Below are 13,346 nucleotides of genomic sequence, written 5' to 3' on the forward strand. Positions count from 1 at the left end.
AGGCACGTACGGAGTAGAACAATTTTCTTGTGAATGTTTCACTGCATTAAGATTCTACTGCACTAGGCTTCATTAAAGAAGATTTCAACTTTTCAAGAGCAACTAAATTTCGGGCATGGTTAATTGTAGAACTGGATACAAAGAAGTCAAAACTCTCTAGTGATTCTCTGCAATCTGCACCATGTACTGGTAGACACAAAGGGTTGGTCCAGCTCAAAATCCAGCTAATTTTGGAGTTAGATCTTTAAATTCCTTTTCTAGCAAATTTTTGGATTGCAAGAGATGGTCCTGAATATCCGAGCAAGGAGCTTTTGTTCTACTTGGTCATTTCTCCGCGGATGAAAGTTCTTGAGAACCCCATGAAAGTGATGCTGTACAGAATGCAACGAATCAGACTCGGAGTGAATACGTTCGACTTCTCCGTGCTTTTGTTTGTTCAAGAACCGGACAAGTGAAAAGAAAGAAAGAAAAAGGCAATCAAATTGACGAAAGAATCGATTGCATTTTTTTCCTTCACTGTATTCAACAGTAAAAAAATATGAAGGCTCTTATCTGTTTCAGAACAAAGTAGTAATCCAGCTATACGAATTGAAAATACAATCTGGAATACTACAAGACTCGTCGCATGCCATTCCTTCTTTCGAGAAACGAAAATTTGACTGATTAAACCTAATCCCAGAAGTCAACCCAAAAGCCGGCCACTCTTGGATTGCTCCCAGGGACTTAACTACCCAAATCCCAACCCCCCAAAGCCGATGTGGGATAGAAACCCCGACAGGGGCCAAACCCACTAGACCCGCTGCTACTAAGCGGTGAAGACCCCCCACAAGCCCAGAGAATGACGACCCAAGCAGAGTTTCTTTCGAACTGACGCAGGCAGATTACTGCCATTGTTTTTTTCTTCTTTCGAGAAACGAAAATTTGACTAATTAAACCTAATACCAGAAGTCAACCCAAAAGCCGGCAACTCTTGGATTGCTCCAGGACTTAACTACCCAAATCCCGTGGCCTTTCTGGCGCCATATCACCTTATCCTAGTCTTGAGCACATAAAATTATTGCTCCTCCTGTTCCCCTGTTTCTTGCCCCCGAGACTTCTTAAAGCCTCAAACTTGCCTTTATCCTCCCAAAACCTCCGGCTACGAGCCTTCTTCACAACGTTCGAGTTTTGAGGTGGCGAATTGGTGACTACCGCACATCCCTGCTTAATTAAAAAATTCACTCAACAACATGTATCTGTTCAGTTTTTTTCAATAACTAGTAGCTATAGATAAAAGCTTCGGCAGAAAGTGGAAAAATACAGAAAAATGGCTTCTAGAGTTCAAAATCCCATACAAAATAGGCTGTGGTTGCTATCATTCTCAACTTCATCGTCTTCTTCTTTGTGCAATTCCGTAAGTTTAAAGAAGACCCGTTTCACAAATAGGACCCGTTTCACAAATAGGTCCCTTTTCGGCAAGAGAATGTCGTGGTCTTCTTCAAGACGAAATCTTTACTGTACTTGCAGTACCAGCAGAGGCAGCACTATGGATTCTAATACTAGTCCCAGTAGTGGCAGGCAAAATGCTGAGCCTTTTGTCATCACAACTCCGCTTTATTATGTGAATGCCCCGCCTCACATGGGCAGCGCCTATACTACCGTTGCTGCTGACGCCATTGCTCGTTTTCAGGTTCCATCTCTTTGTCCTTTCCATATTTTTTTTCTCCCCTTATTTGGAGCGTAGAATTGTTTATTTAATTCAAAATATTACTTGGATAGGGGTTAGTTTTCTCTTCAATAATTGTCCAAAGACACTAAAAGTTTGAGATGGAACCTTAGAAAGATAAGGGTACAGTCAAAGCAACAATGGATGGTATCTTCGTTTGAAAATCAGATAACTTCTTAGGGTAATTGATGCTAAAGTTTCATTAATTTTCTCTTGGGGTAAATGATGCTAATGTTTCAGTAATTTTCTCTACCAAGGTGCATTTTTGCCATTTAATCTCACATCTTCCTGCTTTTGCATGCAAAAGTTTTAGTTGAGTTATTCTTGTGCTAATAATAGAAGGGAGCCACCTTAGAATATAGGCTGATTAAGGAATGTAAATTTTAATCCTTGTTCATAATTCTAAGTGCAGAGGCTTCTTGGGAATAAGGTTGTATTCATTACTGGCACAGATGAGCATGGGGAAAAGATTGCTACTGCTGCGGCTGCCTGTGGTTGTAGCCCTGCTGAACACTGCAATGTCGTATCACAGGCTTACAGGACACTCTGGAGAGATGTATACTTAGATGCTTCTATATGACTTTCTTAATTCTGAAGCATCTAACTAGAACGAGACTTTGTTCTTATTTCAATCCTTTTTACTCGGATTGCAGTTAGGCATAGCTTATGATAAGTTCATCCGGACCACTGATCCTAAGCATGAAGCAATTGTGAAGGAATTCTACTCTAAGGTCTTAGCAAATGGTGACATTTATCGGGCGGATTACGAGGGACTGTATTGTGTAAATTGTGAAGAGTACAAGGTCATACCTCATATTTAAATTTTATTTATTTTGCTTTTGGGTTGTTTCATTATCTTTGTTATATGCATCACTTGAGCCTGAGTTGCCTGATTTACCAGACATGAAGTGCACACAATTTCTGCTTGTTAAAAAGAGCGCATGCTATATAACTATGCAGGAAACTTGTAAAAACTTATTCTTTCTCTGGATCCCTCCATGAATAGAAATGCTTAACCTTGGGAGTGGAGATGTAAACAGTAAAATGTTTGGATAAGTTCATAAACTGTCTGTTCAAGTATTTGAAACCCGTGAATTTATATTTTGGGATAGTTCATTACTTTGTTCTCTTGTTGTTCATATCACTTTCTCTGATGAATGAGAGTTTGTTGTTCCTCGCATTGAATTTAGACATTGTACTTATGGCTTTAGTAGAACAAGTTTCAGAGAGATTATCCTGGAGAGACCAGCAGGGGCGAACATTATTTGGGAGGTAAAAGGGGAATAATTACCAGAAATCATGTGTTTGCAAACGGTTAATTTATAATTTTATATTTTCAGTGCAGTGAGAACCATCAATTTAGAATAAAATAAAAAATAAATCAATTTAGAATCTAGGATAGGTACTAGTGGGACCTTTCTTGTCCCTCGATAAATTAGGAAAGCAATATAAAAGGGGTTGAGAAGGCTTTATAAAAGGGGTGCTCCACCTTTTGCTTCTGGTTCGGTAAATTTTTGCTCTGTTAAATTTCAGGAGGAAAAGGAATTGCTGGACAACAACTGTTGTCCCATCCACCTAAAACCATGTGTTGCCAAAAAAGAAGACAATTACTTCTTTGCCCTGTCAAAGTATGAAGGATTCCTAGGAAAGATGCTAAGTGAGAATCCAGAATTTGTGCAGCCTTCTTTTCGCTTGAATGAGGTATGACAGCACAATCTTATTGCTCCTGGATTTTTGATGATCTTTTTTGCACGTACTATTTGTTTGACTAATATGTATCATCTGATATAGTTGTGGAGCTGTGAATTGAATAATTGATTGAGCTGGGAGAACCTGATGCTGGCTTGCACATGACATATACACTTTTCATATGTTAAAAAGTTTTATGCATCTATCTGTAATTCAACTTATGCTTCATTTTATTTTTGTAGCTTGATTTTAAGTTCTGAGTTTTTAATTTTTATTATTAATGTGAACTTCATTGCATTTACCACCTTTGAATTTTAATGGAAAAATAATTAGAATCCGAAGAATGTATACATGGGTTCTGATTAGATTGTTTCAATTTGGTTACTATCTCTTAGACCTATTCCTCGTATGCAACAGTTTGAGGCAAATGGAAGTGGTCAGTAGGAAGGGACACCAAAACTTCTAATTTAGTCTTCTATTCTTGAGTCTAAACTACTTTGGAAATTGTAGTAAACTGACCTTGAGCTCCGTAATATACTCAAATTATGCAAAACATTCAGTTCCATGATTGAAATAGATTATACAGTTGAAACCTTGTGAAAGTGGAGAGGATTCATGGAATTGGAGAGAATAATCACTGCAGATCCTACTACAACATGCTACGAGGATGACTGGAAAGAAGATTTCCTCAGTATGCTATTTGGGGAAAAGGCTCCAAAGGAAGCAGCATTCTTGTCCTCGCGGTAGCGGGAATGCAATAAACTTACAAACCAAACAGCGTATGGGAGATCTGGTGAATATACAGGAATGGTTTTAAATAAACTTACAGTTTGGACTGTCATGTAAATGCAGGGTAATGGTTTTAAATATGTTAGGATGTCATTGGGTCATACCAAGAAGGGTTTCAGATGTTATGTTTTGTTGGAGAAGGCAGGTAAATATAGAGGAAATGGAAGACCTTGGGAATGTGCAGGACTTGCAGTGTTTTGGTAATCTGGAATGATAGAAATACGGGAGCTTCTCAACACCTTAAACCTCCAGCGAGCTTGAAGCACTGGTTTTGTTTTGTATGTTCTCTTGGAGTGGGCAGACTATTCCTACATGCATAGCTTCTGTCCAAACTTCAGTTTGTATTGTATACCTTCTGATAGAGGGAATACCCTTTTTTAGTATAGTGCTGGATTCTCCTTTTGCTTAAGAAAAGCAACCCTGGTGCACGATAAACCTTATGTTGTAATGTCATTGCTGGAGTAGATTGAACTAAACACTATCCTTCCAATTAAGAGTATTCATTCAAATTTCTACTCATAAAACTTAAAGGGATGACTTCATTGAAATGATGATTGCACTCATGCCTATATATTTTTACCTGGCTCCATATGCATTTTTTTTTTATTAATTTTTATCTCCCACTAAAGATGTTCTTCATTAAGCATTACTAAAGTCCTGCTTCAGAGTACATTATGACTAGTGGGTGTTATCTGTTCCTTTATCAAGCTCATTTTCATTTTTTATTTCTGACGTAGAACTCTATTTAGGTACAAAGCTGGATTACAAGTGGGTTGCGAGATTTTTCCATTTCCCGTGCATCAGTAGATTGGGGTATAGAGGTCCCTAATGATGCCAAGCAAACTATATATGTTTGGTTTGATGCTTTAGTAGGGTGAGTTACTTAATTCATTCTTCAAAACCGGTAGTTCTTGACTTGAGTTTAAATGCCTTCTCCATTAATCTGACTGTTTGGTTTTGCATTGCTTCATCTTTTAGCATGGAATTGCTTGACAAGCTTCCTCAAACTTAATTTTGTTCAGTTCATTTTCTTTCTTACTCTTTCGATTTGTTTCAGTATTGTAGCAATCTCACTTTCAAGTTTTTTTTTTTTTTAATTTCCCTTTTTTCATGCTTTTTCTTCCTGGTTCAAGGTGGAGTAGCCCCTCTTTAGAGGTTCCTCCAATACTTCTTTTGGTTATTCTGCTTATACTTCCTTCTCTTTCTTTTATTTATCTTGAGCAGTTATATTTCTGCTTTATTGAATGATGGGGAGCAGCCAAACTTACAGACTGCAATCTCATCAGGCTGGCCCACATCTCTGCACTTAATTGGCAAGGTATGGTCTCTTTTTGCTTACTTTATGATTAAGGCTGTGAAGCTTCTCTTTTTATGCTTACCTCAGAGATATAGAGATGAGATAAGATGTACATGATATATTATACTCCTTCCTTCTTGGCTCCAAAATCTATTGCAGCTACAAGAACATGAAAAGGACAACTGCTCTGTATGTTAGGTTCTTATGGTGTTCATCTGATATGAAGAACTTCATTCCACTTATTTTATAGCATTTAACTTCTCCAGTGAAAAGCAAGTGAGTCTTATAATAGTATCATGCTGAGCAAGCGTTTACAAAGTCTCTTGATTACAGAAACATCATTCTTTACCTTTTAATGTTTTATTTGCACTTATTAAGAATTTTCTGATCTACAACTGCATATTTCTGTTACTTTTTACCTTTTTTTGTCTTCACTGTTAATGCGATAAATTGTTTCTATATTTTCTGTTCTTGTTTCTTTAATGTGTTCACGAGAGATGTCTGTATTACCCATTTTAGGAGGCAGCCTGTAAGTAGCATGTGGTTTAGTCTGTCAAAATCAAACCATGTACATCCTATTGATGGGAAAACCATTGTTCTGCTTGGCTTGGGATAATAACACGTGGTGTAGCTTTTTAACATTCATTCCCGCTTGTCTCCTCCAACTTCTTATGTTTTATTAATTATCACCTTCAGCATATAGCAATAGCAGCATCAAATAATCTGCTTGGTCCTCATTGCAATCTTGCCCATCTGATTGAATTTTATGATTTAATGTGTTCAATATTTCTTATTTTAACAAATAGATGAATCAATTTCTGACATTTCCATGCAGGATATATTACGGTTTCATGCAGTTTATTGGCCAGCTATGCTCATGTCAGCTGGACTCCAACTTCCTAAGATGGTATTTGGCCATGGGTTTTTGACAAAGGTACTTAATCCTGAATAATATTTGTATTCTTCTTTGTCTTAATGGAATGTTTTCCTAGAATTCTGTACGGTAGTTTTATTCAATTCTTTTTGGACTTGTTATATATCAAGGACCATGATTGTGTTAGACGTCCAGAAATTAACTCTTCAGTTATGGTTCATAATTAGCTATTCCTGCTTTTAAAACCTTCCATGGATCATTACTACAATACCTTGGTTTTAGAATTCCACGTAGTAAAGGTTAGTATTCCTCCAAAAAAAACTATGTATTTTGAACTGAGAAGAAGAATTGAATGATAAGTGATGTGATTTCACTATTTATATGATTTATATACTTCGATTCCTGCAGCAATGTTTTTCATTTTAACAATCTTAGGATGGCAACAAGATGGGCAAGTCACTGGGAAATACACTAGAACCAACTGATTTGGTGCAAAGATTTGGACCTGATGCTGTCAGGTACTTTTTCCTCAAGGAGGTTGAATTTGGTAGTGATGGGGATTACTCTGAGAGCCGTTTCATTAATACTGTCAATGCACATCTTGCTAACACAATTGGTAATTTCCAATTCCTAAAATTTGGCATTGTTTGGGTCCATCATGCATTCCTCTTTAGGCTCTGGTAATTGGTTTTTTCAAGGCTGACCTTTTAGTCACTTCTGCAAGGGAATCTTCTGAACCGAACACTTGGGCTTCTGAAGAAAAATTGTCAATCAACTTTGGCTGTTGATTCAGCCATTGCTGCTGAGGGAAATACATTCAAAGATGCAGTGGAGATGTTGGTAAACTATGCATATTACGTATTCTATCTGTAAAAAGTCTGGCATGTGATAGTCGTTATTGCTTTTGCAGATATCTTTTGTCTTATAATATACAGAGAATTAGTGGGGGAGATTCTACAGTGCTTTGTTTTAGTTTATTTAACTCCACAATATGTATACGTGTGTAAATCAAAATCATTTGGTGTAGTACTACAATCATTGTAAGATACTAGTTACCACATGCATAGACTTTTAGGGCTAAGGTTAATAATGAGCTTCTATGTACATAGTTGTGCCAAAACCTTTTCATATGGATAGGCTCTTCTGTATCTGTCAACTTCTTCTTGAAGTTACCACTGATCCTTGAGTTACATGTTTTTTCTCTGCTATTTATCCAAAAAGGGTGATATCTTTCACTTCTTATAGTTTGAAAAGTAACTTTTGATCATTTAAATGATCTTCACATGTAGGCATATTCCATAAAGCAAATGTTGTTTTCTTGTGATTCCTGATTAGGATTGTTGCGTATGCAGTTCAATTTTTTACAGCTTTTATTCTGCATGGTCTGAACCAGAAAATTTTCCCCCTTTCATGTAAACTGCAGAGCTCCAATATTAAACAGTCATTCTGCAGCTGTTAGCCTCATGCTTAGTTTGTGAATATATACCATTTAGTCAGCCATTTTTGTTAAGACAAAATCAAGTAATTGCTACCCATGCAAACTCTTGGCAAATTTGTCAGACTAAAGAAAATGCCAAGAATGAAAAAATCTAATTTGAAGTTTAAACATCTGTTGGGAATGTTTTATTACATGTTATTTTGAAGGCATATAGAGTTGACTGTTAATTACTTGTTGGAAAAGACAAAAGTGTTGGCCAGAGGAGGCCATAATGAAGGAAGAAAATACATAGCAGAAGTCAAATTTATAGCAAATTCCCTTTGGACAGTAAGACTTTTTGTTCAAGTAAATTAGATCTCCATATTTAGCCATTCACCATCAAAAGAACATTATAACTACTATTCAGGATACTGTGTCATCTTGGGATAGGATTCCTCAATCTCAGGAGAATTGGAGACTGCCAGTGGAGTGGGGAATCCGTACTAGTTGCATGAGGTAGATTAGTTGGTTAGAGTTCCAGCAGTGTAATGGTTGTACAAGGAAGATTAGTTAATGTTTAGAATTCTAGCAGCTTCCCTCTTAGATAGATGGCACACTTTTCAACCATGTGAGGGTTCACAGATTAGGCCCATCCCTCTCTTCCTTGTCCTAGCTATCCTCAATTTTCCCTGGACTCTTCTCCTGGACTGAGAGATTCCTCATGTGTTGTCTCTCTCTCTCTCTCTATCTCTCTCTGCACTTTTGCTTTATTATGAATTTATTCACAGTGTTGTTTGCTTGATTTTGTTCCTAGGTCACGAAGGCGAAAACTCATTATGAAACCCTTGCTCTCTCGTCAGCTTGCGAAGCTGTGCTGGAGATTGGTAATGCTGGGAACTTGTACATGAATCAACAGGCGCCTTGGTCTCTTTTTAAGCAAGGAGGTGCTGCTTCTGAAACTGCAGCGAAGGTTCCTTTCCTTGGCCATTTGCTTTCATGAGGAATAGCTTGTATGGAATTTGTTATAGTTTTTAACAGACATCATTATGAAATAACTCATGTTTATATGTTATGCAATGCATCGTAACATCGGGTCTACACTGCATGTCCAGTTTTTATATGTGCGGTAGAAGTGCAAGTAAGTTCCTTTTGGTACGACTCCCGAAATTCACCAAAAAATCACTTCACTGGCATTAAAAATTGCCTTCATTGTGCACCTTAGGTCTACCTGTTCTTTGTGTCATTCTATGGGGTTACCCATTTGTTGCTTTAAAGAGTACAGTAGCATAGGGACTACACGGACATTTATGATTTCTGGTGATTTCAATTTGATGGTTATTTGAGCTAAGGTTTTGTTTTTTTGCTTTTAAAGATAGTTCTCTTGCAGTTATGATGGACCTTGCAAGTGTGCACAATAATTTCTTGATTTTGCTGTCATTTTTATTGGTGCTAAGTGTTTGTTTCTAAGTTGTGGATAGGAACTTGTAATTGTGCTGGAAGCAATGAGGATCATAGCCATAGTTTTGTCCCCTGTTACACCAAGCTTATGTTTGAGAATATACAACCAGCTGGGCTACACAGAGGACCAATTCGACACCATCACCTGGGTCTCTTTCTCTCTCTCTATTTCAAATGCACACTCACCAAGATATGCACTGCCATATCCACATGTGCACATACATCACAAAATTTTGCTGCATCCTTGCTGCACATGACTTGTTCTAGCATCTTGCAGAGTGATGCCAAGTGGGGTGGGCTTAAGGCTGGACAGGTTATGGCACAGCCGAAACCTGTCTTTTCCAGGATTGAGAACCAAATAGAAGATGGTAATGGAGGCGAAACAGTAAAGCAGGGGAGTAAAGAAAAGGAAAATATAAATCAAAATAAGAGCCCTATTGAAGTGTGAAAGTTTTGGTTCCAGCGCAGGTAATTGATGAAGTCCTTTCCAATGATCCAGAGGAGTTGGATGAAAACCTTTTGAAGAGGTTGGAAGTAGCTCATTCATTCGGTGAGGAAACAGAAGAGCTACTGAATGGATTTGGAACAGTTGATTGAAAACTCTGTGGAGACTTTTCTCCATTTTGGTGTGCTTGCTGCATTGCTGGTTCTGGTGTTTGACATGCGTAGCTCTGATATCATAATTCGCTTGCAGGAGAGTCGATTGCCATTCTTCTTGATAAAGCGACATAAAAGTCTCATATTGCAAATGTGAAGGTAGTTACCTCAAAGGCCTTATATTGTTTTTGGCCCTTCTGGCATAATGCTACTGAACTTCCAATTGTGATCCATCAATAACTTAGATGACGATGATCCAGCTATCATTCTCCTGAAAAAGAAATATCTTTACTTTGTTTACATTTACTCTTTTAGTTCTTTTTCTTTTTGCTTTGCGTTTTATTTCATAATATCCACACACACAAAAAAAAAAAAAAGAAACTAGAATTTCTTTTCTCTAACACATGTTGGCAAGTGTTCTTTATTGCCAAAGGTCCCGAAGCAATACTCTCTCAGTGTTAGCGTGGTACATATATTGCATTTTAGGCAAAGTAATTTATGAAATGAAATATTTGTTAATCGCCTAGGAGATTGCCCTTTCCACTGACAATGGAATGAGTAGCTTACTGTTGATGCTAGAAATATTTTTCCCTCTACTCTTTGTTGAAGTGTATCTTATATTGGTCCCTAAACCAAGCATCCCTAAGTACTTTGCCTCTGGCTTCTTAGTCTCATGGTGATTATGGCTTCCTTCTATTGCTAGGCTTCGTTCTGCTGGGGATCAATATTGACTTGTGTTGGGTACGAGGAGCCATGGCTGGCTCCTCAATGGGGAACTGGATCCATTTGCTTTATAATGGCTGCTTATGCAAAAGAACTGATCAGGTCTTTGACTTTATGAAAAGGTTTTACCAGTACAAAGGGTTCATTGGCTCAGCTTGATCAATTTTATTAGTGCGCTTGTTTTGATCGTCCAAGTAAGCTTGCTGATGAACTATTTTCAACTTGAGCAAGTTTTGTATATCACATCAAAGCAAACTAGTGGTTCGCTTGTTTTGCGGGGCATAAACCAAAAATTCTTTTGATAGTGTGTATTGGACACTACTATTCCGTGTGTTTGGATTGATCTGATTTCAAATAAAATAATTTGTTTCACAAATTCCAACCACCTTCTTATCTTTCAAATCACTTTTTTATTTCACATACATCACATCATAAAAAGTGTTACAGTGATTATCTCAAATAAATCATCCAAATAAACTCCTATCTAAACAAACTCAGCTGTTTCTTAAAAGATACTGAACTAAATATTAGCACTCAATTGTAATTCACAGAAATCCAACATTTTCATATACATATTTTGAGGTGCATACTTTAATCCAACGTCCCGAAAGAAATGAAGTTCTTATCTGCGACAAGATTAAATTAAAAATAAACCAGAAAACAGAATAGAGTTTTAGTTTATCTTCAATGGAATGATATCCGCCAAAGAAAATGCAACTTGACATGATAATTCTGAATTTTTTATTTTGTCTACACCAATAGCTTCGCCGTCTAATATTTGTTTTGTTGCTGTGATAATTAATGTGGGGCAGTCAGCAATCGGAGAGTGTTCTGCACTTCTGCTCCAATCATTCGCTGTTGGATGCTGATGTTTTACACATTTACGGTGCAGGCTGCCCAACAGGCAACAACCATCAAGTGCTCCCCTCTTTTATTGTTTTATATTATAATTACTAGAGGTATTTCGGCTGTCAGAAGAAATTCCATCTATGAAGTTAGCTCTTCTAAATCAAGGAGACAATAAACACAGCATCTATTAAATCCATAACTGATCTTGAAGTTAATGAAGGCAATCAATGAAACAGGTGCACAGTTGAATACAATTGGGAAGGAAGAAATCTGATTTTTCTGTGCAACTTTTAGAAACAATTTATAAAGAAATAGAAAAAGAGACTTTAATTGATTACATAAAGGAGCTGTTTAAATGTAATAGTTGGTTAGCTACTAATCAAACATAATTAATCAATATCCAAGGATTAAAAGTTTTTCTTTAATCTATAAAGCTTGATTCTATAGTCATAAATTAGACAATATATAAAAACAATACAAGTTCTTGTAGTTATGCAAAATGACTTGCAATTAAAATCTTTTGTTTTATCCTGTATGGTACATCTTTTGTCTTGATCCATCAAGATAGAAGTAGGGAGATAAAAAATGGGAGAAAAATCATAGATATCTCGAAGGAAAGTTATGTCATGTGTCAAGAAATGGGAGTGCTACATTAAATTCCCATGTCTTCTTATATAATATGTAGGCAATTAGAACAGAATGAAAATTGATCCAAAGGTTGTAATGTAGTATTAGTATATTAAAACTAATCCAATGGTGATGAATTAGACAGTACACTCACTTAATCAAATAATTAAGGTTAAAAAAATTCATTGGGCTCAGAAGGAGAATAAAGGAGTCAGACTTGCTCGGTTTGGCATGAAAAAAGAGCAGAAAAAAAAAAGCGATATGCAAGAGGCAAGAAAAACCATGTGCAAGAAAAATATTAGAGTTATGCAACTTGTCAAATTATTAGGAAGCCAAGTGGCAACAAGGACAGGCAAGGGTGATCCGTTATGCAAATGCTGCGGGGAAGAACCAGAAACGACTGAACATGCACTTTTTCACTGCAAATCTAGAGTGCTGGCTTGGGCAACATTTCCTGTCTCCTGGGACGGCATTGAAGAACATAACTGGAACTTTTGGAAATGGTGGGAACATATGCAGGGTGCCAGAGCAAGAGAGGATGGGAATAAACACATTGAAATTACAGCAAATTTCCTCTGGCAAATTTGGAAGGCAAGAAACGGGTGGAACTTTAACCAGGATCTAAAAGGAAGTGACCTGATATCCAAAAAAACAATGGAAGAATGGATAGAGTTTGATGAAGCTGGAAGGAATTCAGAGGTGACCAATGGTACGGGCCCCCAACCAGAGGACAGACAGAGCATGTTAGCTGGTCTAATGGAACAACATGTTTCCATTATGTATACGGATGCAGGAATGAATCAAACCAGAATGAAAGCAGGAATTGGAATCATTGCTAAAACTAACAATGGCAGGATTCTGACGACTTGGTCTATCCCGCAGCCAAGAGGTAGAGATGCAGCTGAATTGGAGGCTATCGCTATTAGAACAGCTCTGAGCAAGGCTATTGAGGAAGATATGACATCCTTATTGATCCTCTCGGACTGCAAAGCAGTGGTGGATAGGATCAATTTAGGAGGCCATGGTCTAACCTCTCTGGACATGCTCATTGAAGACATAAAGCAGTTGAGTCTTTCATTCTGGAAATGCTCATTCTTTCACATAAGGAGAGAATTGAACCTGTGTAGCCATAGGCTAGCTAAGTTTGCTGTTAACTTGGTACATGAAACTAGGTGGAAGCAATCCTTTCCTGTGTGGCTTAACAAAGAAGCCCACAATGATTTCCTGGCAGTTGCCAGCCTTTTGTAAATCTGCTATGCAGACTAATCATTGAATTATATAATACAGCTGAAGTTTGACAAAAAAAAAAAAAAAAAAAAAG

The 13,346-nt window shown here is 37.3% G+C and overlaps 2 protein-coding genes across 3 annotated transcripts; both read left to right on the plus strand.

Moving 5' to 3' along the window:
* Positions 1-1,043: 1,043 nt before the first annotated feature.
* On the plus strand, positions 1,044-10,829 carry LOC113783480 (methionine--tRNA ligase, chloroplastic/mitochondrial). 2 transcript variants are annotated; one of them, XR_003469913.1, is made up of 13 exons: positions 1,044-1,669; positions 2,118-2,261; positions 2,359-2,508; positions 3,239-3,406; positions 4,933-5,057; positions 5,408-5,501; positions 6,316-6,414; positions 6,790-6,970; positions 7,079-7,194; positions 8,586-8,741; positions 9,250-9,378; positions 9,507-9,985; positions 10,530-10,829. XR_003469913.1 is itself a non-coding variant. In XM_027329630.1 (12 exons), the coding sequence occupies exons 1-12, from the start codon at positions 1,307-1,309 to the stop codon at positions 9,675-9,677; spliced, it is 1,896 nt and encodes a 631-aa protein (XP_027185431.1). In that variant the 5' UTR covers positions 1,044-1,306; the 3' UTR covers positions 9,678-10,178. The 2 variants fall into 2 exon arrangements, 1 of the variants encoding a protein (XP_027185431.1); XM_027329630.1 differs by lacking the exon at positions 10,530-10,829 and having other exon boundaries at positions 9,507-10,178.
* Positions 10,830-12,286: 1,457 nt separating this feature from the next.
* On the plus strand, positions 12,287-13,273 carry LOC113782591. The gene has a single exon (XM_027328472.1). It carries the CDS (start codon positions 12,287-12,289, stop codon positions 13,271-13,273), a length of 987 nt encoding a protein of 328 aa, XP_027184273.1.
* Positions 13,274-13,346: the final 73 nt, after the last annotated feature.

Source organism: Coffea eugenioides, chromosome 9 (genome assembly GCF_003713205.1).
Source record: "Coffea eugenioides isolate CCC68of chromosome 9, Ceug_1.0, whole genome shotgun sequence".
NCBI lineage: Eukaryota > Viridiplantae > Streptophyta > Magnoliopsida > Gentianales > Rubiaceae > Coffea > Coffea eugenioides.

Bases quoted from the DNA above. Each gene is read 5' to 3' on its own strand.
- LOC113783480 (XM_027329630.1), top strand. From the start codon at position 1,307: ATGGCTTCTAGAGTTCAAAATCCCATACAAAATAGGCTGTGGTTGCTA. The intron at 1,670-2,117 runs GTTCCATCTCTT...TTCTAAGTGCAG, and splicing joins ACGCCATTGCTCGTTTTCAG to AGGCTTCTTGGGAATAAGGT. The intron at 7,195-8,585 runs GTAAACTATGCA...TTTTGTTCCTAG, and splicing joins AAGATGCAGTGGAGATGTTG to GTCACGAAGGCGAAAACTCA.
- LOC113782591 (XM_027328472.1), top strand. From the start codon at position 12,287: ATGCAAGAGGCAAGAAAAACCATGTGCAAGAAAAATATTAGAGTTATG.